Raw genomic sequence first — 26,404 nt, forward strand, 5'->3', positions numbered from 1 at the left:
TTTCACTTCTCTGTGATCAGAAACTGTCTTACCTGTTATTTTTAGAAACGGTTGTTAATTATGTTTTTAAAAGCAAACAAAATAATTGGACTTTTGAGGGTTTTTGTGGAGCTATTTATTTTTCTGAGACTAAGCAATATCCATATTTTGCTCAAATAAAACTATTAATGAAAAATGTGCAAAATTTTTTTACTTCAATACAGTAAGCTTTGCAATAGCAAGACAACTCAGTTTTCTTCCACTATTTCAGCTGAAGTCAAGAAGCTGTTTTTTTAATGAATATTAAAAACTGCTATATTTGATAGGCTTTTTCAGAAGTTTCAGTTTGCATTTGTTGGGTATTAACTTTTAGGTGTATGTATTAAAAGTATTCCTTTGGAATTTGTTTTCATATATTAGATAGGATATATACAGAACTTTTTGCGACTCAATGCTTCCTGAGAAAATGTTGAGATACACTTAGTAGTGCAAGAAGTATTATACCCCTACACTGCTCACAGTAGAGAAAATGTGACAATAAGATATTATAATGATCCTACTGTAGACACCTTCTAGCAGAATAGTCTTGTGACTGGTCAGCTAGTTTGGACAAAGTTGTACCAAACTGACTTCAAACTTCATTATACAAACTGTGATAGGATGTCCTGATGTAAGTTCTCCTTTCTGAAGAAAAACCCAAAAGCCTGTTAGCCGCTATTGTGATAACCTCTTCCTGAGGGGAGAGATCCTTGACTAACCCAGGAAGTAAGGCAGGCACTAAAGCATCTCTGTGAGGATATTCCCGTTTGCTCACAGGAAGTCAATTCTCTGCGTTTGGATTTAGCATTACATAGTAATGCTGTGGGGACTTGTAACAAAGGAACGAGTTTCCTTCTGTCACAAGGAAGTGGAAGGAGAGCCCTACACCTCTTCTGGCATCTAACACACTTTGTTTCCGGCTTAAGCTATTTAGGCTTAATTTCTGCTATTGGAGCCTCAACAATGGGTAATCCTATTTAAAAAGGAGTGAGTTGTGATTTTTATAACTTGATTTAATTTATTCTGGTAGTAGATAATGCTTGATTCTTACAGACATCTGAAATATTGCACAGGTAAGAATGACAAAAGAAATGTCCTGGAAAGTATTAAAAAAAATGTGATACATCAATAGGATTATTATTATATGATAGTGGCTAAAGAGCCCAGAAAACATGTGGGTTTAGATTCATTCAGCTCAGGAACCTCTGGCAGTGCATACTGGTAATACGGTGCTAACATAACACAAAAATTCCCATGTGCTTGCATTTTTGAAGGCAGCATGGATTTCATAGGAAGAGTCCATGAAGTTAGAATGTGTTACGAGTGGGAGTAGCAGCTTTGTGTGATTTGTGTGATTTGTGTGAATCCCTCTTCAGTTTGTTCTTTTGCTGAAGAAATAGTTCTGAAGGAGACATATTTTGCCTAATGTCTAACATGTTTTTTTTGCTGGTAATGTGAGACTTTTGCTCACGTTGGGCATATATTACTCAGCTGAGGTTTTTATGCTGCTTTTCACAGATGCCGAAGATGTTGCATGCAAAAGAGAGCTATCAGTCGATGCTTCTAATCAGCTGAGCTGAAGATTAAAATACTAATTAAAATGTTACTCTTTTAGAAGAAATAAGAGAAACCAAAGAAACATCACAAAAACTTATTATCTGTTCTTGTGCTTACAAACACCTTTATTCTAAGAGTAAGTAATGTTCCCCATAGCACACAAACGCTGCTTTTTAACTAATTTCAAATACTTCAACAAGATGATCTTTATGCGTTTGTTTAGGTGAGATAAAAATGCTGGCAAATGCAGTGTACTTAGTTGTAAGATTATGCTGCTAAATTTCCTGTACAGTAAGTGTTAATAAGATATTTGTCCTTTTACCCAAAAGCTTGCTTTTGACGTCAAAACAATCTTCTTGGGGGTGGAAGGGCAAGAATGTAAAACGTAAGTGTTCACCTGCCATCTTTAAAGTAGAAAACACATACAATAAAAGTGTATTGATTTTAAAAACACAAATGTGGAGGTGATACTACTGAATGTAAAATGGATCTAAGTATAACGTTCAGGTTGGAATTTCCCCAGTAGTGTTTAGCAGCATTCAGACCTGAAGTTATTTTAGATATAAGCCTGTGCTCAGTCACTTCCTGCTTGTACACGGAAGTACAAGCACTTCAGACCCTCACTTTAGATGTCAGATTCAAGAGGAATTCTGGATACATCTGGAGCTAGACTGGCTAAACTCTGTTCTTCCTGGAGTCAATGACATTTTACATTGTCTTCAGTGGAAACAGGGTTATGCTTCTCACTTTCAGAAGTGCATAATGAGACTCAAGAGTATCTAGCTTATGCAATTTGAAAAAATAACTTTGATTACTTTCTAATAATTTAATTACTAAATTTAGAGAACTATATCAGTGAAACCATTTACTATATAATCACAGTTGTACTATACACTAAAAAATCAGTCAAGATTTCGTGATTAAATGGCGAGTCTGCTTAAAAGCAGCAGCAACTGCATTATATCCACATCGTTCATACACACACTATAAATAAGAGCAGGACAATAAGACGAGATGTTTCTGTAATTCCAGTGACAGGCAGAGGCTGGCCTCCGTGTACGGACTGGGAAGTGAGCTGTTCCTCTAGCAGTAGTGTGTTTTCAGCACTCAGTTCCTGGGTTTGAACCCCATTAACAATCCATGTGGCTCTCATTGCATTTACACTTGTCCTTTCCTCTAAATTCCTGTTACAAAGCCACTGGTGAATGTACTAATATAATTTGCTGTGATGTATCTGCTGAACAACCTAGTTCAAATTCTGATCTCACATACACGTTGCCCTTTATCATGTTTATATTCATGGTGCTAAAACCAAAACCTTGATTTAGCAGGGAAGTGTGCTTGTTGCTTGATGAGTGTCTTCACATTCGAATACCTATGGGAAAATCTATGCTAAACAAACCATAAAATTGGTGTTTAGGATTAACTGTAAAATCAATTAAAAGACCCAGACTCAGTAAGCAGCGAACATGAAAAGAATGTGATGAGGAATTTAGCTCAGGAGCATTTGCTGATCATATCTCCCTGGAAAACAAGAGAACAAGGGCTACAGGAAAACTCTGGCTGGTACATTTTTAGAACACTCTTGAGGCTTATCATTAGCCAAGAACAAGAGATGTGTTTCACCAATGCAAAATAAATCAGTGCTATGAATGTAAAGGGGCTTTTGTGACAGAGCAGGGCATCAAGGTTTGGAGATGTTGTCTTCTTCCTTGTACGCGCCTGGTTTGTAGATGACTCCTCTGTTATCTTTGCCTTCATTTTTACAGCTAGAATAAAACAAATGTATTAAATAACTATGGTTCCAATGAAGGAAAAGCATCGTTGGTTACTGAAAATGTCCCATTATGCATGCATGAGGTTATTTTTCTCTGCACCAGTGCAAATGTCACAGTAGCTTATTGTTACAAATATTTCAGGAGAATGCATTCTGTGTGGAGGAGTCAATGCTGATTGCAAAGGATTGAGGCTGTAGGAAAGTTTGTTATCTTAGACTTTTTCCAGAACTTGTCTTTGGTGGCAAACTGTCTGGCTAAATGATCTCTTATCAGTACAGTTTTCTTCCCCTTAAATGATGTGAGCTTTGGGAGAGGTTTTTTCTAAAGCTCCATTCCCTTCTTGTTTCACTTACTGTTCTAGGAAAAAATGAAAGGATTCAAAAAGCAATTAGGAGCAGCAATGCTAGCAAAAAGAACAAGAAAAGGAACAAATGGCAATCAAGAAACAGAAAACCTGGGTAGGTGTTATCAACCCAGCCTGCTCGTCCTGCTTAGTCTGGAAGGGGAGTCTCATTTCCTACCTGCTTGTGGGAGCGGTCAGTACCTAGAGTGGAAAGTGGGTTTGTGTTCTCCCCAATACTCATATGCAATCCCAATTTCCCGTCCTTGTATCTTTTAAGAGTTTACACAAGCACTGTTCCAGTAATAATTATTTTTTGGGAAAAACACCTTATATGGCTGCTTTTCACAAAAAAACAACTATTCCTACAATGGCAGAATGGTGGCCGCTGTGGCCTAAAGGTCGCAGCAAGTAGAGACCTTGTAGCCATGTAAACATAGTTTGCTGGCAATAAAATAGAATTAGTTCAGAGTATGTGATACAGGAGAAATTTGTTTACAGTGATAAAAAAGTCAAAGCTTTTAAGGAAGAGATAATATCTTATAAAAGATCAAACACTGGCACTTTAAAAAATGTGCACGGTTTCAGAAACACAAGCACTTCTTTGTGTCTGAAGATGGTTTTGGTTTGACTTCTTTTCCTGTGATGTGACAGCCGGACATCCTACCTTTTCCTCCTCAGCAGCCAGACGGCTACTGCAAGAACGATGAGGATTCCCAGGACGCAGACTATCACAAGAGAAACAACAAAACCTAGGAAAAGAGGTAAAGCATACAAAACAGTTAATTTCATTTACTTGGGAGGAGAAGGTCCATCTCTAATGTGTCATAACATTTGCATTCTGCATCTGCAGCTTCCCCACAGTGGCTCGTAGCACTTTGCAGGGGTGGAATGGACAATGCGGAGGTGGGTACTGGAAGGTCCTAATTCCGCATCTGGGTCCACAGTTCACAGAGCTGTGAATATAGGCACCCGCTGAACTCACAGAGCCAACATGCAGGCACAGGCATAGCAGATCAGAAACTCCTTGGATTTCAGGGCTATAATGTATAAGAGAGCTTAAGCAAAACTGGAGAACTAAACCCAGGCAACTAAGGATGTTAAATTGGGTGCTTTTTGGTTTTTTCAGGGCAGAACAGCACCACTGAATGTGGACAGCTGAAGAGTGATGTGCTTCGTTGTTGAGAACATTGCTTAAAGTCATCTAAGAAGGTATGAATGAATTCAGGATATTACTGTGAAGAACTGAGTAGTCTCACATTTGCATTGAGATGTTAAGCATTGTCATAATAACGGCATCTTTGATAATGACCTTCATATATACTTTTGACAATAAAAGTGTTTTTATTTATTTTGGCCTTCCCAAAGATCCTGAAGGTGAGTTCTCTTAACTGCATTTTCATGATTCATTTACACATTGTTTTTTATATTTTACCAAATGCCTATTTCTCACTAGGCAACACCAGAACTCCCTCAGAGTGAAGCTGACAGGTTTCAGGTGTTCTGTCTAAATATTTTCTCTTATTAAATCAGCTCTTGAGAAAACAGAAATGTAAAACAGGGAGTTTAACCTCACCCTTTTTAACCCATTAAATACTTTATTAATTTTACATCGAGCTGAATAGAAGCAGCATGCAATACAAGCTTTTTTTTAAAAAAGGGGAGTTTTGTTATGCTGAAGGTGTGCCAAATGGACAACAAAATATAACACCAAATAGATAATTGTAGAAAAAGAGTTCGTAGTTTGAAGAGGAAGGGTAGGGGGCTTTTCTGTTTGATGAGAAGACTTCATGCAAAATTTAGTCAGATAGTATTTCAGCATGGTGCTATAATCAAAACTGGACACGAGTTTCCATTTAACTTGTGGGCAGTGGAAGGTTTGAACATTGCAATGTATTTCAGCTGCATGTATGTGAAACTGATGTTATTGCAATAGATTACTGATGGACAAAATACATTATACATGTTTGAGTTTTTCTGAATAATGCTTTAAGATTAGAAACATTTTGAAATGTTGTACTTGTTAATAGTGAGCATGAATTCAGATTTTAATTGTTGGCATCAAAATGTGGATGACCGAACACTTCAGTCGTTTGCATTTTGATACAAGACACAGCTCAGCGCCCCCATCTTGTGGCGTCTGAGCTCAGGTGAAGATTGCAGCCCTCAGTCTTGTTACTGAAAAGGCAGAAAAGTTGCTCTGAAAACCTGTTTTAGTAGGGGCCTGGGGGGCGCACAACAGGATTTCACTCACAAATTTCTGCGGTAGCCTGGCTGAGGCCACGATTCTGTGTATGGCTTCTCCTTCCCCTCTTAATGAGAGTGCTCTGCTCCTACCTCTGATACAGCTGGCTGCTTCAGACTGGGCACTCCAAGCCAACAACCAGGTGCATTTTAATTGTGCTTTGACAGAAACCTTTTTTTTCCCTTGAGGTGAGGGGCTGCACCTGTGAGGGAGCCTTTGTGACTGTAGTAGGTGGAATGTGTGATTGCAGGGGTATAAATACCGCTTTTGAAATGGGTAGAACATTTTTCCATGGTTCACTGATAGAGTCAACGAGTTTTTGTAATTAAATGGGCTTACACTGAATGGGGTTTCTATTAAAGTAGCACTGAGCAATGCCTTTCGTGGCCTGAGAGACCAGTTCTTGGGTGAGAACAGCAGGATGGGCAATAACCCATACAATTGAACTCTGGTAAGTCATGCCAGCTGCAAAGATACATTGAAAATGCTTTTGTAGCTGGTGTCACCTCTGCATGGGAGCCTAATAATGTGGCTTAGCAGAGGGAGAGCCAAATGTTGTTATTGGGTTTGGCTCTGGTTCACAGCAGCAATTTTGAGAAAGTCACATCTGGGTCAAATTTTCCCCCACAGATGGAAATAATAATGCTTAAACTATTTCTGTGAAGTGTTTAAAGATTCCTGGGTGAAAAGCATAGTATCTGATTTTTAGTTACCAGGACCGTGGATTGTAACTCTCAACTCTTGACAAGTGATTTACAGAGAGAGGGTAGTCAGATCCTGTGGAAGGTCAGCTTGAGCAACAGATGGAAAACTTGTATTTCTCATTTCTGACTGACCAGTCTGACTCAGAAAATCACTGGCTTATAGAAGCAGTTAGCAATCAGCAACATCCCCTTGCCCAGTGCACCAGGTACTGAATCTTGATGAATTGAGAGGGCAGGAAAAAAAAAAAAGTTCGATCTCTAGGATTCCATGGTGAACTGGTCTTAAACATGAGGTAGCTGCTCACTCCAGAACTGCGGTTACTTCAGTAAGTGTTTCTGCAGTGGCATTGCTGTAGGAGATTGTGCGTGCCTTTAAGAAGACCTCGCAGAGGAAGCCTTCCAGTCTCAGAAACTCAGCGGCTGTATTGCAGATCCTGATGCTGCTGTTTAAAATCATTGTACGTAACCTGACTTGAGCAGAGGTTTGAAGGAGATTACTAAAACAGCTGTTCTGGACCCAACTACTTCCCAAGTTGGCAGCCGGTGTTTGAGATTGGAAGTTTGGGAGGAAAGTTTTAACCCTTTCCCCAGTCATATAAGAATGCCATGGGAGAGAGGGATATTTCTGTCCACAAAAGCAGAAAAAGGACCGACATATTCTAGTTCTTTCTCTCGTTCACTATTTAGCCATCTTTTAGTTTTTTAGTTTACTCAAAATAGTTTTGTGCAACTAATACCAGTTTGTATGTTAATCATGGGGCTGTTAAGGATTGTTGATGACTTGGTGAGCTTGTCACTTTCGTATATATTTTGGTTAGAATGTAGAAACAAGAGAACTACTGATTATCATTTTAAGATGAGATTGAGGCATTGTTCTATAGCCATTATACTCTGCAAGTGGCAGACTTGATAAGGGGCACGAAGATAGAATAGAATATCATGACTATGGCTCTATGTAGTATACAACAAGAATCAAGAAACAGAGGCAACAAAATCCCAAGCATGACTCGTGTAAGCCCTGTGAGTTGTATATAGTCACAGAAATAACTTCTGTCTTTTGCCAAGTCATATTACACTCAAGAAACGAGGTTTCCACTTGTTACCAACATAATACAAACAAATAAGTTTTCTTAGCTGACTGTTAGGGAGGTTGTTTTGTGATTTATTCTTGACTCTGAAGCAGTAGTAAGATTAAGATTATTGCTCACTGCAGAGAACTGTGTGTGAGCAGAGGTTGCAGAGACTCTTCATCACGCATAGCAGAAAGGTATTCATGATCTTTCAGAAAGGGAAAAATCTTATTTTTTGTTAACAAGTGACCTGATGCAGACTGATGCAAAATTTTGTTAGCCAGCAGTACTCAGTATTTTGTTTTAGTCAGACCTTGAAAGTGGGCTGCAAACTATAAACAAATTAAAATGAGAAAAGAGGTGATTGATCAGAGTAACTTCTCTCAGCATTAATTGAAGAGCAGAAATTGTAGCTTTAAAGAGAAGAAAGACATGACTAAACTAGTTTAGACTTAAATATTTAGCTAGCTGCTGCTAGTAATGGGAACGGTTGCAAAGTGTGCCTGATAACCATTGTGGGGAAACAAACTTCTTATATACTCTTCGAATACCTTATTATTGTAAGGGAAGAAAAGGGAACAAAATGAACTGGAGGAAAATGAGATTGCTATGTTTTTGTAGTGGTACAGTGCAACAGGACTGCCGCCTCAGTATTTCAAGCTCACACAAATCAGTGCGCACTGTTTCTTTGCATAGCAGTGTTCGTACAGCTTACCTTCACGGAAGGAGATAAAAACCAGTCTCTCCCGAAATTCCTGAACGTTTCGGAAGTTATCGACCATTTCCAGGGGTTCTGGGTCGTCACTCTCTGTGCAGTACATGGCTGTTTCCAGTGCCAGTAACTACAAAGGGAAGCACCCTGTTCATCTCCCAGAATACAGGGAAGGGAGTGTTTGAAATCAAAGGGGTAGTCAAAGGGAAGAGGATGCATTAAGTAGCACTTAAGTCTTGCATGGCTTGTGGGCCCAAATATAGAATAATGTATAAATGGTATGACATCTCCAAAACCATACGCGTATTTAGTTTACATTCTGACAAAATTGATCCTGCTTAGTAATTATCCACCAGGAAAACTGGGGGGGAGGAAACATGGTGGCCCTCTGCAGCGTGTTCTCCCTGGCACAGTCTGACTTGTAAACAGTACTAAAAGCTGCTTTATGAAAGAACTCTCTACTTCAGTAAAGACTGATCTGGCAGAATGGACCAAGTTAAGAATGGGCTTTCATAACAAGGAGCATACAGTAATATGAGCAGAGATTTTGATAATAACATTTTTCCCCTGTGTTTATAATTAGGTGAATCAGAAGATAGTGATTGGGAGTTTATCTAAGTGGCCGCCTAAGAACAAAAATGTTAATTAGGTGAGCACAAAAACTGAAGTTGGACAGAAGCCAGCGGGGTCAAGACTGACAAATAATACATCACATGCTTTTTAGAAACTTAGCATCTCTCCAGCCTGTGGTACCTGAGACTGTCAGGATCAAAGTAGCACTAAAATACTTAGCAAATAGGGCCCAGACATAAAGCCTGAACAAAAATGATCTGGAAGTGACTCATGGAAAGCCTCAAAGTAGGGAGTAAGTACATAGTAAAAACGAAAATTAATCTCACTTGACTGTGATTTTTCAAGCTGATACTGTACCACTTGCTATGCAGTTGTCAGTCCTTAACTTATTCTGGTCAACCGAAAACGTCCTGACTACAAACAGAATAGATTTATGTCAGTTCTGTGCTGTTCTTCCCACTTAAAGGATTTTAGCAATGGTCATCTTTCACTTTACAGGTACATAAGAGAAATGCAGGATATGGGAATATGCATTTACTGTTCTTTAGCAGACACCAATCAGGAAAAAAAGTGCTGTATTTAAACTTGCCTGCTCTTGTGAAATTTTAACGGGGTGTCGGAAAACCGTCCAGAGAACACTAGGGTAGCAAGGAGGAGTTGTCAGGGATCCTTCGTAGCGATAAAACTCATCCAGTCTGTCAGGAAGCAGTTCTCGAATATTGAAACCGGGGACTTGGACCGTCTGATCTAAAATAGGGGATTCGTATTAAATGCTGCATCATTACTACACAAGCAGTGTACCAGTGAAGTGAATTTGCTTTTCAGTAAGTAGGATGTTTTCAGTCATATCACTAGGAAAAGAAAAATACATTTTAACAGTGGTGGTCTCAGGTTAAAAAGGAATACATCTTTTTAGGTTTTCTGTGTGCAAATCTTGTCTTAGGCACAAAATCAGAATTGCCGTAGATAAACTGGCCATATTAACCAAAAACCACCATGTGCAAGAAATAAGGCCCAGTCAGAAACACGTGGTGCACGCTGCCTGTGCACTCTTCATGGAAGTGCACTGCATTTTTAAGTCTTTTACAGTTTGTGATGGGTTTGCCTGGGATTTCTGGACTGTTCCTTTAGCCAGTTCAGTCCCTCTCAGGGCGACATCTGATACTCTCAGCCATTCTCAATCTAGTGCAGGCTGATAGACACTCACCCTTGTATTTCACATTCCGGAAGTGCCTGAAGATCTTTTCGTAGGATGGGTTGAAGGGTCCAATCTGTAATGAGCAGATTATTAACAGCTCTGCAAATCACTGCAGTCCGAATATGAGTCTTGCTTCTGCACACAACAGACAGCAGGATTTGATGGCCTCTGCCATAAGGCAAGTATCGCAGCTATCCAGACATTCATTACTAGAATGGCATAAGTACTATTTTTACTCAGAGCATCAACACTATCCTCAGAACCTCAGTGATGATCTTACTCCAGAGCTGTTAGAGCTACTTTGTCATAATGATATCTTAACAGCTGCAGTGCAGACCTCTTGTGTGCACTCGAAAGACCCTGTTGCCCTTGCCTGTTGAGATGCTGTGCAAATGAAGAGGAACCGTTTCCTCTGAGAACATTGCAGGCACAAGTTCTCAACTGACAGGCTTCTCGGAGCGTCTGCTGGTTTCTAGTCAAAGCCACATTTTTCCACCCGCCAGCAGTTTTTAGCTTACTGCTTCTCACAGTCCAGGAAGGTAAAGAATGGCACCATTGGGTACTGCAGGGCTGATGGCAAGGGCTATATCTCAACTATCAAACAAGACCATGTTGTTCAGCTGCTCCCAGCAGCTTTTCAGTCCAATAATCAATGCCTTTTTTATGAATTCTTTAGACTTGGTGCTTAGCAACTCCTCTGACAACCACACATAGTAAACTGGTGTCCTTAGATCAACTCTAAAAGCCACCAGCTGTCTGAAAGTTTTTCAAAGACCTAATCTCCATTGTTCCCTTGTTTGATTTTTAAACACCATTGCTTAGAAATAACCAGAATCCCAGTATTATTCCCTAGCATAATATACAATACTCTCACACTTTTCACAGCTGCAACTTCCAAATGGACTGAAATTAACACAAAATTACTGTTGAAGTCTTAGAGCTGCTGGGAAGTGAGCTTTGGTAATATTAATGAGAATTAGAGCTTTGTCTGCTAACTAGAACATTTTTACTTTTCTGATGGAAATGTGAAAACCTGCGTGTTTTCAGTTTGGTTTTTTTTTAATGCTGCAGAAAATCCTCACATTTAAAAATAATCTTTATAGTTATCTTATTAAGGAGTTTTAATTGTCAAAAAAAAAGGAGAATTATATATGTACAAGCTTCTAAAATTTTTTCTTTCAGATTGTTATTATCTTTAATTGCTTGTATGTGGGGCTTTAAAAGGGAAAATTGGAAAGCGGTCCTTCTGTCATCTTAAAAAGGGCACTGAATTCGCTTGTTTACTGTAATCTGTGATTCAAAGAATGTGGGAAGTTTGTGACCTGAAGGCTGTGGTCAAATCCTAATTACATGTCTGCCTGTGCCTCTGCTGTGTTAGAACTGCTTCATGCTACAACAGGCAGTCTCGAGTGAGTTTGAAATCCCCAGTTGCCTGTTATTTGATAAACTCTACCAGCCCTTAGTTTGTAAATGAGTGCACAAATGTGTTTAACATAGCTGAAGTCATTCTGCTAGGAAAAATGAGGAAATATTCAGAGTTCCTATTTTCTTAAAATTCCTTCTTGTTTATGTAGAGAAAAGGAAGAACCTTTATTCAACCACAGGATTGTTAAATAATCTAGGTAATTTTGGACATTAAAGGTCTCTGATGACTTCATGATTGACAGCATATTCTAAAGCATAAAGAAGATCCTGCATCCTACCTCAAGGAGAATAGCCAAAACCGCCAGTCCATCCGCTTTGTCCATTGCTGCTGCTATATCTGGATATTTCTCAGAGTTATAATGCACAATATGCATCTACAAAGGAGATATGTGTTATGGTAACGTCTGAGGCACGCTCACATTTCTGTTTCACAGCTAAAAAGGATCAGTGCAGCCACCTCAGGCTAAGACAATACAAAGGGATCCTTCAGTGCTTTCTGGGTGTAGGGGTAAGATCTTGCTAGAGAAAAGCAAAAGGTCCTGGAAGTCCCACTCCCATCCCCACTGTAGCTGAGTTACCCCCATGCCCACATCGTGGAGAGAGGAAGAGGATCAATCACTTCACCTTCAAGGCATCTTGACTGTAGTACTAGGAAATTCTTCTAAAAAGTAACATCTTAGCACTCTTGGGGGTCTCTGATGTTTAGAATGCAAAACCTGGTGTTAAATGTAACTAGAGAAGAAATGGATTCCTATAGTGCTGTTATGCAAGGAAATTATTCTGACTTTTGGGGGTAAATATTCTATTGGTGCTGCTTTTCAAAATCTATTCCTAAATCCATAATTTAGTATTAGAAAAGATAACAAATAGTTCTTTACGAGTTAGGAGGTGAGCAGCGGTATACAGGGAAGCAATGGCGTGCACCTAAAAGATATACCTGGTGTACAGAGGGGAACCAAGGTGTCAAATATCTAGCAATTCACTTGAAATTAATTCAAGTGACCCAGTGCCAGCCCAGAGTTCAGAACCTAAATTCTGACTCCCTGACTTGTGGCATAGTCACGAAAATACGTCAGACTCCATCCTTTTTGCGGTATATACCCCAGTCGTACATACTTGGATTAGGACTTTGGAGCCTTTTACAGTCATACCCAAGATAAAGATCCCACTTTGAAACAATAGGACGTGCCCAACCTTCATTTCTTTCCCCGATCTGAGCTTGTCTTACCTCTGCTGCAAAATGCTTCCCGCTGACCGTGTGCTCTGAGCCTTCTGACTTGTTTCTGTTTCCCCAGTGCAGGTGAAGCTGAGATGCTGTGTATTCGAATGGGAGGTTTCTGATGTACATAGTAGGTGACAGATACATTTTCACTGTAAGCAGACCAAAACCAGATGGGAGCAAGTGATACCACAGCTTTCAAGCACTGGGCAAATAAAAAGACTGTGTATATTACATATGGAGCATGAACAAGCAGATTCTTAATGCAAATCCATCTTGGTCTGTGGTAGAAGATAAACACTTCAGTTGTCTTTAACCCTTTCTAGGCAATTCAGGATAATTTAGAATATACTGTTTCTGTTTTCTTAAACTAAAGGAGTTGAATGGGAGAATTGTTGCCAATAGAAATCTTTCCTCTCCCTGAAGAATGCAAAATGATCTCAGTCATTGAAGTGACAGTTAATGATGTGTCAAAGCAAAATTTGGCTCATGTGCCTTCTGTCAATCCCTTTATAGTGGTTAAAAATAGCTTAATAAATGAATATTTCTCATGGTATTTTTAAACTCCTGTTAATATTGAATTCCTCTGCCTCTTAATCTTCTTTTAGGAGCGTATGGCAAAAGCAAATAAACTCCCCCCTCTTCCCCTGAAACCCAGAGCACTGATGTCAAGCAGCAAGATAATCCCAGGCCTCAAGAAGGAGCATGTCCTCTCTTGTCATGCTGGAGGGAGACCGTGGTGTGCGTTACCCTCCCTTCTGCTCACTAACGCTCTCCAGTGTGGAAGACAGGCTGGGTTGTTTTTTTGTGTAGAAATTACAGTAGTAATTCTCAACTCAGCAGTAACGGAGTTGTTCACTTGTCAGGTTTGGTACTTCATAAAGCAATGGTTTGTGTATCTGGATTAGCTGGCCAGTGAAGCACATTAATTGTGTGTAGGAATGACTGATACCACAATACCAAACATCCTACTAATTTCTTCTCCAGCCATAAGAGCAGACAGCAGCAGATGGTGTAATGGTCACTCTGACAGAGGCTGATTTTTCATTACTCAGTGCAATTAAGGTTTGTGTCTGAGTGAGGTTTCTTGACTAGGTCATATATCCCCTGATTTCTAGGAGGGCACTGACCTTAGAAGTTAATTCCCATTTTTAATGAGCGGGGGATATATTTTAGTTGCTGAACTTCTTGTTTTAGTGGCGAGGTCTGACAGTGTTGGTGATGTAGGCTCTGTGAGGAATTTGCTTTTACCTGTTTGACTTGTGTGAGGGACAGGCTCTCAGTGATGTTCTTTTGTCTCGCTTGCTCTCTGGCACCATGAAAGTCCAGAATGACCATGTTTATTTCTCTGCCCGTTGCCTGTCACTTAACATCAGCGTAATACATTCAACGGTGACAGTACGATCTTTCATTTGGGACCAAGAAATGCTCTTAGGAAAAGAAGGTTCACAACGAAAAAGGGTGTTCCAGTCATCCCTAGTCTAAAGGAACCTGGTTTTGATGGAGAAATCGATCAAGAGGAAAACCAAGAACAATGCCCTAAGAGCTTGGCCCTGACTGACGAGTGGGGTTATGATGTTCTACAGAACCGTTTACCCACTGCCAGAGAAGAGCAGAGACAGAGGCCATTTATAACACAGATTCTTTTAATGCTTATGCCATAGAGGAGGATACGAAGAAGGAAAGCCTTACAACTGTTCTTATTTCTACCTGTTCAAATGTTTCACGAAAGAACAAAAAATGTCAGCACTAGCTTACTGGTATTTTATATTGTGTCAGTATAGTCGACCTTTATGAAACTACATCTTCATTGCTTTTACCTACTGTACTGACACTTTGATTTACTACTACAGTGGAGTACATGTTTGTACGCTATTTCTAATTATTTTTCTGTCTTTTTAGCTGTCTCATTTTACACTAACGGGGTTTCTCTCTCAAGTCAAAAGAACAGAATGGGGCTCCTAGCTGATTTTTTTCTCCCTTGCGTCCCTCACACAATTCAGCTGAGCTGCTTTGGTTAGACTGGAATGTCAGAGACCCATTGCATCCATATTTTATCAGTTTATATTTTTTAACAGAATCACAAAGCCTGTTTCAATTTTGGAGCACTCCAACCAAGCTAATAAGAAAAGCTGAGGGATTAATTCTGAGATACCTAGAGTTTATTTAAAAACCACTATCAATTCGGCTTACATGAACCCATTTGTACTTTGTACATTCCCAAGTTTTCCTGCTCTGTTCTCTAGATGTAGGTGTGCTAATGTGAAGGCTTCATCATCACAGCTTAATTTCATCTGATAATCAAAGTATTTCACTCATAAAATCAAAAATCACAAGCTCCAGCATCTCCTTCCATCACAATCCCTTGCTGTCATTGAGCTCTCTTACCTGAATGACCATTATTGGTCAATGTAAACTGGTCTGTGGAGGGCACATTATAGCCTATGAACTCTAAAGGCAAGAGATTAGAATCATACTGGAGGATATCTTTGTGGAAATCTATAGGTGACTGGAATACTCCTCCACAAAATGGGTATTTCTTTGGCCAGGCCTTCTCTCCATCAGGACCTGTGAAAATTAACAGATGCATTTGTTAAGCCTTAACTGTGCATTTAATATAAAAACTCCCATGTTTCAGCCCTCACCCATAATTTAGAAAAGGAGCCTTTTCTGAAGTTTTAAGACTTTTTAAAAAAACTTAATTTCGTCTTTCCAATGTGCTATTGGAAAGAAAAGGGCCGATACAAAAAGCTCACACAGAGGTACTTTACTGCCCCTTGATTTTTTTACAATCTCAGCTGCTGCGGGTGTTACGCTCTTGGGTCGGTGCCAGGCTGGGCTGCAGGCAGCAGCAGCCACAGCGCCTCGGACCCTCTCGTGAGCCCGTTTGGATCTGTGACAATATTGGGGTTATTTACTGACATGAATGACTTTTCCCTATGCAAGTACCAGGCGTATGCACCGTAACACAGCTACTCCAGCCTTCTGAAGAGAATTGCTGAAAGAAGTGACTTCGTGTTGCCAGAGGGAAGTTTCCATCCTTTTCAGTACACAGAAAGCCTGACCCTTATCAACTTTTCCTTATGGTACAAACTGTCTGGCTCTATCTAGCAATATTGCATAACCCACAGTGAAAAGCTAACTTGCAAAAATGGAAGGTGTTATGATAATTTGACCTGCAGTAACTTGTGTAAACTCTTGTGAAACTTTTCTTCATCGCGGTCTTGCCCTAGGTGGGATCTACAAAGAACAGATAATATCAAGAGATTTTAAATTGTGCCTTTGATTTAATTATACAAGTAGCTAGTGGCTGTTTGCAAGCTGTAAGCTGAGAACATTTGGATTTAGACCAAAAGAGGTACTTGAAACTTGTGTTTCTCCCTGATTCTGCAGATTCATTGTGATTCTTTCTAATCATGATCTTGTGGAATCCACCAGCCTGATCTGTACAACACAGATCATTGGGACCTCCCTGTCTTAATTCCACTTCAATGAGGCCATATCTTTCAGAAGGGTAAAAACACCTGCTCTTCCTTTAAGCAATGCAGGTAAAAGATACTTCATTAGTGTCCTGTGGATAATTGCTCTCTTTGGCAGCTTGTTTTTCACTCTGAGTTTGTCTAGTTTTGACTTGTTTAGATCATGATTGCTTTTAATCCCTTGCTTAGAAATTGAAGAGCCTCCTGTTAGCATACTTTTGTTCTTCTTTGAAGTACTTATAGTGTAGAGGACACAGTTTCTCACTTGTCTTAAACTAGAGAGATGGAGTTACTTGAGCCTTTGGGTAGAAGGCTTTTTTTCCAAACCTATAGTATTCCTTTTGGCTTCTCTGAAGTCTCTCCAGTATGTTAAAATCTTCCGTGAATTGTGAATGCCAGGATCTAATGTTAGATCAGGTCATCAGTGGCAAAGCAAGTTCAGATCTTTTCTGAAGGAAAATCAGGAGTCAGGATGTTATTAGAGGCTTACTTTTTAATAAGAAAGACATTTTCCAAGAACATGGTTAGTGGAGGTGAATCTGACTTAAAGACAGTGCATGTGACAGTATTGGCGAGTTCAATTCTGGTGCTCAAAGACAGACTTAGTTCCTTCTTAAAGCTCTCAGATTATTCAGGGCACAGGTTAGCACGTGACATTGGTTGCAGTGTGGATGCTCAGTCTGTGCTTTTCTGTATTAAGAGGCCTTGATGTTGCTGTAACTTAAATCTTTGCCTCCAGTTCACTGCCAATCACATTAATTTCTCTCCTCTTACATCTTCATGCTACTATCTTAAAGTTACTGGCATTCTTTTTAAAAGCCAATAAATGTTATGCTGACATTATAGAAAACTGGATACTATCCTCTACACATTTTTTGGCAAATAACAGATCCAGCCAGAAGAACATAAATTCCATACTATGGGATATACATACTCAAGGATATTTCCCAGGAAAACATCTGTAAGGATATACCAGGAAATTATAGTTCCTTCAGTTTGAAACTTGATGTACAAGGCAATGACACTGCAATTTAACACTTTCCAGGGAGCTAAGGCTACAGAAGCATCAGAAAAATTGGTGTGAAGCCTTTATTGTAAAAAGACTTCAAGGCCTTTTAAAAGGTTTGAGGTTTCTGTGCACTGATAAAACAGTGAGTTTAGTATATTGCATATCAGAGGTTCAGAGACTTGATACTTAAATAGGTAATCTTTAATTGATGCATAAAATAGAAGCCTAGTCCCAGCCAATGCAAACCAAGTCGTGAAGTACCCCTCACTTTTTCAGTACTGTGTTCGGATGACTTTAATGCTCTTCAGAGTTGGCAGCAGAGTACAGGAACTTCCACACCAACATCAGCAGTTTAGAAGGGAAACTCCTGTCTTTTGTATAAAATGCTGTATTTATTGCAGTCTTTATGTACCTTGATCTTTTCTAGCAGTTTTCCTTGACATAAGTCTGCAATTCCACTTGCAGGCCTCTAACCTACAGCAGGTTTTGCTTGTTTCTCACTCCTGCTCAATAATTTAGGAAAAAAAAAAGGAAAAAGAAAAAAGACCAACCAGCTAAAAAACCCCAAGTTTGGGGTACAAACCCAGTTTTTCTAGAGACTCCGCCTTTTGTCCTGTAGTCTTTCTAATTTCAGTGCCTCAAAATTCCTGTCTCAAGAGCTGAGCTCACTGCAGCTTGGGTGTGCATACGTGAAATTGAGATTTCCATGGCAGATAAACCACACAGCTGGAAGGCATTTCTCAGCTAGCTCTGTTGAAAATGAATGCCTGGTTGTGAACCAGATTTTCCTTTTTCTGTGCCAGCACATTCAGATAAATTTGGTGGAAATCACATTGTGTTTACAAAGGCTCTGTCTGATCCCTACTGAATAAAGAATAGCATGTGAATGTATTAAGATTGGCCTGTACTACAAGCTCCAAACAGTGTTAACATAAGAAGTATTGCAAAAATATCTTAGTATTTATTTTCTTCCTTTTGTGACAAAGGGAGATAGCCAGGCATCTCAGGTGATGTTTGGTGCTCTGAGGACCCCGTCAGGACTGTGTCAGCAGAGCAGTAATTGTGCCATGGGCCTGTCCTGCCCACCCAATGCTGCCATTCAGCTGTTGGATGAGCGGATGAAGGTCCGGAGCTGTTGGTCTGTAAATGAAGTAGTACTAACTCTTTGGGTAGTGTTGTCGCCCAGCTACAGAATAGGCTGAGCAAAATACCCTCAGCATCATGGCCGCATGTGTCCATTGCTTTTGCCAGCTTCTAGCTTTACATGCCCAAGCCTTCAGCCAGCCTGCAGCCCTGGCACTGCTGGGTGATGCAGGACAGATGTTCCTTTAGGAATTACACTGGTGTCAGCTCCCAGGATGTGTACATTGGCTGACTTCTTTTTTAAAAAAGGAGAAAACAGCCCTCTGAGACACGGGTGTTACCAACAGACTTTTGTTCTCATGACCAATTAATATTCATGTTGCTCAAGCTTCTCAAGGAGCGTCCAAGTTCTGATGCAGTGAAATGCATTGGGTCAGTAGCACAGGGACTGTCTGTGGTATTTCTGCGGCCCGGCAGACTGTCTGCCCTGTTCACAGGCAGCTGGAAGCCGTGTCGCTGCCGTTAGCCCAGGGCTGAGTTAGCAGTGACGGCTGAGTCCAGGCTCCCTGCCACAGTGACATGACCACATGTTTCCATTTCACGCAGGGCACAGGCAGAACTCAGCGGTATTGTTCTGTGTACTCATATCCAATACATGTATATCTTCCACATATGTGTCCAGAGACAAGCTTGTGACACAGAGGAATTGCAAAGGGCTGTAGCTGTCCCTGCTACTCTATTCAAGTTCTGTATGAGAAATTTTGGGTGTGTTCTATTGCGTTCACTAAATCTGGCATTTCCTAAGGGGAAGTGGAGGAATCTTAGCACAGGTTCTCAGCATGTTACTGAATTGAAGTAGAGTATTTGGCAAGAGTAAAACTAAGGAGTTTGTAAGTCCAATTAGCCTGATGTCTGTTAACAACAGTTCTTGTGTTTGCTTTGTAGTGTGAAGTTGTCTCCTCACATGCTAAAGCATGTTAATAATTCTGTTGGCGCTGTTACCTTAAACTTGGCTGTAAAGCTAGTTTTCTCCATTGTAGCTGCTTGTCCACCCTGAAGGAGTGATTCTGGTTGTTTGGTTGCATTCCAGCCCTCTTACATTACAGAAGCAGTCAAGCCAAAATCCAAAGAATTGAAGCCCAGTTCTCTGATTCTACCAATTCTCTTCTGGGGCAGGGGACTTCAGGCCTGCACCTTCAAGCCATACAACAAGATTGCCAACAGCTGCATGCACCTGCTGTCCTGAGCTGTGGGGCACTGGAACAATTCTTTCAGTTCTTTAACTCAAAACACTTTTCTTTGTCGACTTTGTCCATTTTACAGAAGGCGAAGCAGCCCATGAGATGATACAAAGCCAAGCCTGCATCAGAGAGGCCTGAGGGCTCATACCCCAGCTCACTGGCCTGTGCTGGTTCTTCCAAGCACCTCTTCTTGCTCTATATACAAGAGGAGTGAAATCAGGAAGAACAAATAGCGTCACTGCAGTTTGGCTAAGTAAGAGGCAAATAGAGGAGAGGTTAAGCCTTTATATTTAGTGTATCTAATACAGTAGTTTCCATTATAGCCAAGCCAAATGCTCATTTCCTTGGAAAGCTTGTGCTGAAAAGGTAAGGCCTGATCACATGCAATGTCATCTTGCTTTGCCACCACACCCTGAGCTGCTAGTGCTGTATCAACATTCAGTTTTGCATATTGTCATACTGAACAAATACAACTCTTATTGACAATCAGCACTTGTATTCCTCCTCCACCCTTAATCTTGTACCTTGACTCGCATCTTGACATCAGTTCTGCACTGTGATTATAATGGCCTGACTTCCTTTCCCTCGCTGCTGACTTAACTTTAGTGGGAGCGATTGCAAAGTGTTCCAAGGATAAAGGTAAATGGTGGAAGGTGTAGGCTGCTGTAAGGAACCAGGATCAGTAGGAGAGTATGGAGAGGCTCTTTTCTGGCTGACTGCAGTCTCTGTAATCGCTGTCTTTCTCTGTACAGACCAATGTTCTACCTTTGCTTTTTTCCAGGTATACGGAAAGAACCATTCTGTACAAGTTCAGTCACCACTTTAATTTTTTGAAGTTGCTTTAATATGTTTTTGCAGATATATTTGCAAATCAGTAGTTGAAGGAAAAAAAAAAAGAATCTGTTGTGTGACCCTTACCTTTCTCCTTCAGTATGTTAGAAATCAGATTGCAGTAAGGAAGCACTTAACAGGAATTGTTGAAATTGGACACTGAGAATAACATATGCTGGAATAAACACTGGTACCCAAATTCCCAGAAAGGGAGCAGTAACTAATTTAAGCAAGCATTGCCTTGAGAAGGAGGACAAAACTTCTACTCTGATGGTATTATAGTGGGGTTAGGTTCATCTGATGGCTGCTGTCAAGGTGGAAAACGCAGGCTTTTGTTATTCAAACTGCGTCAAGCTTTTTATTCCTAATGAGAAGGGAAAGTATATGTATGCACACTGGCAGTTAGATTAATACCTATAGACATGCAGCCAACAGCTTTCCTTGTGCTTATGTGAGGCAAGTCAGCTAACCCGGAGCACACCCAAAGGGAGTCGTTATTAGCAGCAAGTTCAATCCTAGAGGTTCTTTGTGTTGTTTTGGATCAGCACCAAAGGCTTAAGAACAAGCATTTTTGCTGACATTCTCAATACATTTCTCTGTGGGTGTGTAGCATATAAAACACTGCTCTGAATGATGAAATAACGGGCCACAGGATATGATCAATTAAAATAAAATCTCTAGGTAATTCTCCTTGAGCAGCCGTCAGATCCTTCTGGGTTAGTAGCTGACATTAAGGACCAGTGTACGAAGTAACACTGCTTTCCTGAATATCAGTTTTCTGCCTTGTCAGTGCTGGGATTTTCAGGGAGCTGAGTCTCCAGTGACACGATGCGGGTGACTTCTGAACTCCGGCTCCACTTAAAAATGAAGCCCCGCATGGGCAGGGAGAGGTGTGCTTTGGCACAAGTAGGCTGAAATGTGCTGCTGGTCTGGGACCGCTGCGAAGCAGAGGGCTTTGGGGAACACCTGCAGCTGCAGGGCTGATTTGCTCTGCTGAGGTTCCTGTCGTTCTGCAAGACAGTTTAGACCCCAATAACTGACTCTCAGTCACCCAGATATGAAACCTGGTGGTTGAAAAACAGATTTCAAGAGAAAGGGCCTGATCCAAACCTGGGTGAAGACAGTGAACCCAGCAGGGACTCACCACAATACATTGGGCATGTTGTCCTTAAAATACTGAACAAAGCCACAACTTAGTATGTACAAATTAGATAGTACTTACCTATATAAGACCACTTTGACCCTGTTCAAAGACAAAAGAAATGTTACCATGAATATTTGAAATTGGTCATACTCTGTAAAGAAACAAATTGCTGCTTAAACCTAGGTACTGAATTTTGCAATACTTTTATCTGTCTTTTTAGCCCTGGATTTTCATTAAAACATAAACCCTTTCGGAGATTATGAACCCTTCTCACCCAGGTTATAACTGTAATTATGCCTGTGATCCTGCCCATAGGGCTTGGTTTTCTAGTGGTCACTTTTTTTCCGGTATGTGTGTATGGAATAGCCACAAACTCTGTATGTAGGCATATCTCAGATTTTTTTCTGGTTAGGAAACTAATAAATTTAAATGAAGTGTAGCTACAATGAACCCCCTCACACCTAGTTGAGGAGTTTGAAAAACATGAGTGGATTGCCAGTTGCTACACTGAGAAATGATGGACAGTCATTTCCGTACAGTGGCTCTGGGGTTTGCCAACTGAAACACATAGGAATAGATGGACTTTGCAAAAAGAGAGTATAATACACAAACCCATATAATTCAGAGGATCCTGGGGGGTTGAGTGTTAAAATGGTCAATGTTAATCCATTGCTTAAGGAACTGAAGTTGGGACAGCGTCTCTGTGTATCTTTGGAAATGTCTTGACTTATTAAATGCTCTTTTTAATTTTGGATTTTTTTTGGGCGGTGGGGCTGAAACATGCTTACAGTTGTTCAGCTCGCTGTGTAATTACAGTTACTTGTCCTGACAAACCTGAACAATTTTGGTTATCAGGTTAATGCAGATCTTTACTTTCTGCAAATTTAATTTTATTTCTGCTTAGAAAACAGTTCTGAATTACGAGTCTTGCAAATACTCAGTGTGCCTGTGCGTACATGCGTGCGTGCAGGCAAATATTTATCCTTACATGCACATATCTGCTCAGTACATGATTCTTGGCTGCATTTCTCGTACTCTGAAGCGTGGTCACAGATGCAGCTCTTCTCCAAAGAATGTCGTGTGAAATGTTTAGGATTAATTTGTAAGGATCTGCAAACCAGCTGCACTTAGCTCTTTTGTATTCGTACGTGCTGGGAACAGTAAGCTCTCTCCTTCCAGTTCATTAGGACCAGTGTGCCTTGTTCTTTTACACGGGAAATCTCAAAACAAGGTCTGTGTAATCATCTTGGCTGAAGTCCCCAGGTTCCTTGTGTAGAAGAATTCATGCACTCTCTTAAATTTCAATATAGGAAACCTGATTCTCCTCTCACCTTCTCTCTGCAGGGGATTATCTCTTACTGAGTTTTTTAGGGGGTGCTTCTGTCCTCTGGTCCGCATGTTCTATAGGTGCACCTTGCATGAAGATAGCAACTGACTGTCAACAGGTTTTAGAAATCACCCTATCCTCATCTGATCAGGATTTGAAGAAATACTGGCTTAACTACAACAGCTACTCTCTGCTCATGCTTACTGTCCATTAAAATGTGTATAAAGTGTCAAAACTAGGATTTTTATAATCTAGAACAACCTTAAACCAGTCAATTTGAAATATTTTCAATATTTTGGGTACTTATGCTAATCAAAACAAAAATAAATGAAAGTTAAAGTATTTTGCCAAGTGAAGATTTCCTTAGCAATTCAATACCATTATGACTTTACTGATGAGCACAGTGATAGCAACAAATGTAGGCAGGGCTGAGGCACATTTAACACTTATTTCATCCGACTTGGATCTGGAATGAACAGATGACCAGATGGCAGAATCTTCTTGATTTTTGTCTGAATGAACATGCAGAGCTGCCAAAGTGATTTGCTGCCATCCTCAGACTGTGAGCAAGGTTGCTCTTTACCCTTATGCTGCTTGATAATGACATGAGGATGAGGCAGAGTGTCACACAGTCTCCCAGAGCTAGGGGAGAGTCAATAGAGTGGCTGTTGCACACCTGGAAGGGAACTACCACCAGGTCTGTACCCGTGAGCACGCTCCTGGCTCTCTGCCCCTGCTGGGGTGACTGCTGATGAGCAACACAGGTACATGGCCATGCATGGCAGAGGAGGTTCCTACTGCCACTGTATCTGTGTTTCATCAATATCCAGGGAATGAATCCATTTCCAATGTCGCTTGGGAGCAGGGAAAGTGACAATGGTTTTATAATAGTTGTGATAATCTGCATTAGTTGTGTCTCTGGTTTGGGAAGATGTCAGAGACAGGCAGGTGCTGTAGCTTTTGCCATTTCTTAGTACTGGGTGCCTAATTCTAAGACAGGAATTCTCCAGCATTCCCTTCAGGACGTATCACAAGACATATCCTTCCCATGTGTCCTTTCACTTCCAAACTTTCTGTGTTGTCTGAGAAAACACCTTGCTTTATTTTGTTACTCTGAAAAGCACCAAGCTCTAGGATCCTCTGCTCTTCAGATGGAAATCTGTTTTGGCAGAGCTCTGCATGAAGCTGACTGCTCTGAATTACACTTGAACCTTCAGGATTTTCATCCCATGAATATACATGCTGAGTAAGTCCTCTCACACAACCCTTTACAATGATTCTTCTTCATATCCTATAATCGCCCTAGGTGGATTATAATTAGCTTGAATGGATAAAAATTGAGTATAAGCAGCTTGAACAGATGAACATTAACTCCTAAAAAGAGAGTGAGGAGTGCTGACCTGAAACTGGTCCTGTTAAAATATAAGGGAATGAGGTCTAGTATATAGGGTGCTTCACAGGGACTGCATTCTTTTCCTCTGATTTAAAAAGAAACAGGACAGAGGGAAAGGTGTGATGCTTCCACTGACACTGAGAAGGGCCAATCTCTGCTTCATTCTATGAGAAACAAAAAGATCACAAAGCAAGGCATACTGAGCATGCAAGAGGTCTGTAAAGCCAACTAAATCAGAGAAAAAGATATTTTTACTGTGTATATCAGAATACCTATTTTGAGAAACTGAAATAAGGATACTAACTCCAAACAATTGCAGACTGCAACAATATACAACTTAGAGCATGCTACTGAAATAGTATTAATTAAAAGATGCCAGTTTTCTGTATACATTAGCTGCCTGAAGTTACAAGTGACAATAAAATAGAAAGCTGAAAGACTTTACCGTTCAACGGCGCTTGCATTGAGAGCTGTATCATTAGGAAGAAAATAAGCACAGTAGCAACTGGGGCTATACTGAAGCTCTTGGCTGACATCTCAAGGAAAGACTTATAATATTCCAACAGTTCACGGTTTCTCTGCACTCGGAAGAAACTCCCTTGTAGGTATGTGGCAAACAGCAGAATGCACACATACAGAGCTGCTGCTAATGAGTTATTGCCCTTCTCTCCCCTTATCTCTCCCCTTCCTTTTAGGATGGCATTTATAAAGCTCCCGAGACTCAACCCAAAACAGATGATGTAATCTGACCTGCCTCTGGGTCACAGCACCCTCAGAAAACTGATTATATCCTTTCGTTACCTCAGTTTTAGTGAGCTCCTCACAGGGCAGACTCCAGCACTTAGAGAGGGAATTTAAATGTGGAACTTCAGAAATTATTTAGCAGAGACACGGATGTTTAAAAAAGCTGTCCTCTTATGGGCCATACCACAGTAGCGTTTTTCTAGCCTATTTCAGACTGTCTCCCTCAACTCCCATTTTTGGATGAGTGTGAATTAGCATAATGGGCCACTGTGAGGACTGGAGGGAGGGAAGAGAAGTGAGGCTGTGTGTGGGACAGAGGGGCCATGGACACTTTCCATGAAAACCATCCAACGTGTCAGGAAGGGGTTTCTTTGAGCTGAAAGCTCTTGGAACTGGGAGAACACATGAAGCAGGGAGGAGTGAAGATTCATGGGGAAACAGCCCCAGAGTCTAATGTTGTGGTCAGGACATGTATGGAGAGGGGTAAAGGGGAGCACAGGGTATAAGTTAATGTCCTCTTCTGAAGGTGACTGAGGAATAACCCCTTAAACTGAGCACACCATGGATAGCTGAGGAGTGGAAGGTGGGGCTGGAGAGGCTATTGGTTTGATCACATTATTGTTTATTATTAACTGTTGACTACATCTCAGTAACAGCTTTGTAGCATATATTAGTTTTGATTGGTCAAACTATACTTTTGACATCTTTATTTATCAACTGCTGTTTAATTGCTCGATGGTATTAGACTTACTTATTTTTTTCCTGCTGTCATTTATGAGGCTGATAAAGGGAAAGGAAAGTTGTTTGGCACATGGCTCACTTCTGTCTAGATCGCAGGTAGGGATCTGCTGTAGAGCATCATTCTGACCTGTTGCTGCTGTTCCTGTGTAGCCCTGTCCTGTCAAGCCGGGCAGAGACAGGCTGAGAGAGCAGCAGCAACTAATTCGTGTCCCGTAGCCTTTCAGAAAGCAGCTGTGGTTGAGTACAGTTCCCCTCTCATGCTTCTCTGTAGTATTTTGTAAACCTAGATTGTAATTCTGCTTGTTTTCATTCAGCCAGATGTAATCTAGAGGGAGAGGGTGTGAGCTATAGTGAAAATGTTTTTAACATGGCTTTTTAAGTGCCGTTGTCAAAAAGACAGGGACGCTGTCTACCATGTTTCTACAGAGGGGCACACTGATGTGTTGAAGCACTTGTGCAGTCAGCACACAGTTGTCGCGGCATGCAGGGCCTTTCCTAACCTGCTGGAAGTTTGGAAATATAATTTTGTAAGTTTCTATAGAATAAATTGTTTTGTCATCACCCTTCACATAA

General features: G+C 40.6%; 1 protein-coding gene across 1 annotated transcript; it reads right to left on the reverse strand.

The window, feature by feature from the left end:
- Positions 1 to 1,675: 1,675 nt before the first annotated feature.
- Positions 1,676 to 25,035, reverse strand: CA12 (carbonic anhydrase 12). The gene is made up of 10 exons (XM_013372193.3): positions 24,792 to 25,035; positions 21,705 to 21,725; positions 15,228 to 15,407; positions 12,849 to 12,991; positions 11,899 to 11,994; positions 10,205 to 10,268; positions 9,587 to 9,744; positions 8,428 to 8,554; positions 4,361 to 4,445; positions 1,676 to 3,344 (listed from the first exon to the last, which is right to left on the reverse strand). The coding sequence occupies exons 1-10, from the start codon at positions 24,880 to 24,882 to the stop codon at positions 3,260 to 3,262; spliced, it is 1,050 nt and encodes a 349-aa protein (XP_013227647.2). The 5' UTR covers positions 24,883 to 25,035; the 3' UTR covers positions 1,676 to 3,259.
- Between the last annotated feature and the right edge of the window lie 1,369 nt (positions 25,036 to 26,404).

The sequence above is a fragment of the Columba livia genome, chromosome 11, assembly GCF_036013475.1.
Source record: "Columba livia isolate bColLiv1 breed racing homer chromosome 11, bColLiv1.pat.W.v2, whole genome shotgun sequence".
Lineage (NCBI taxonomy): Eukaryota > Metazoa > Chordata > Aves > Columbiformes > Columbidae > Columba > Columba livia.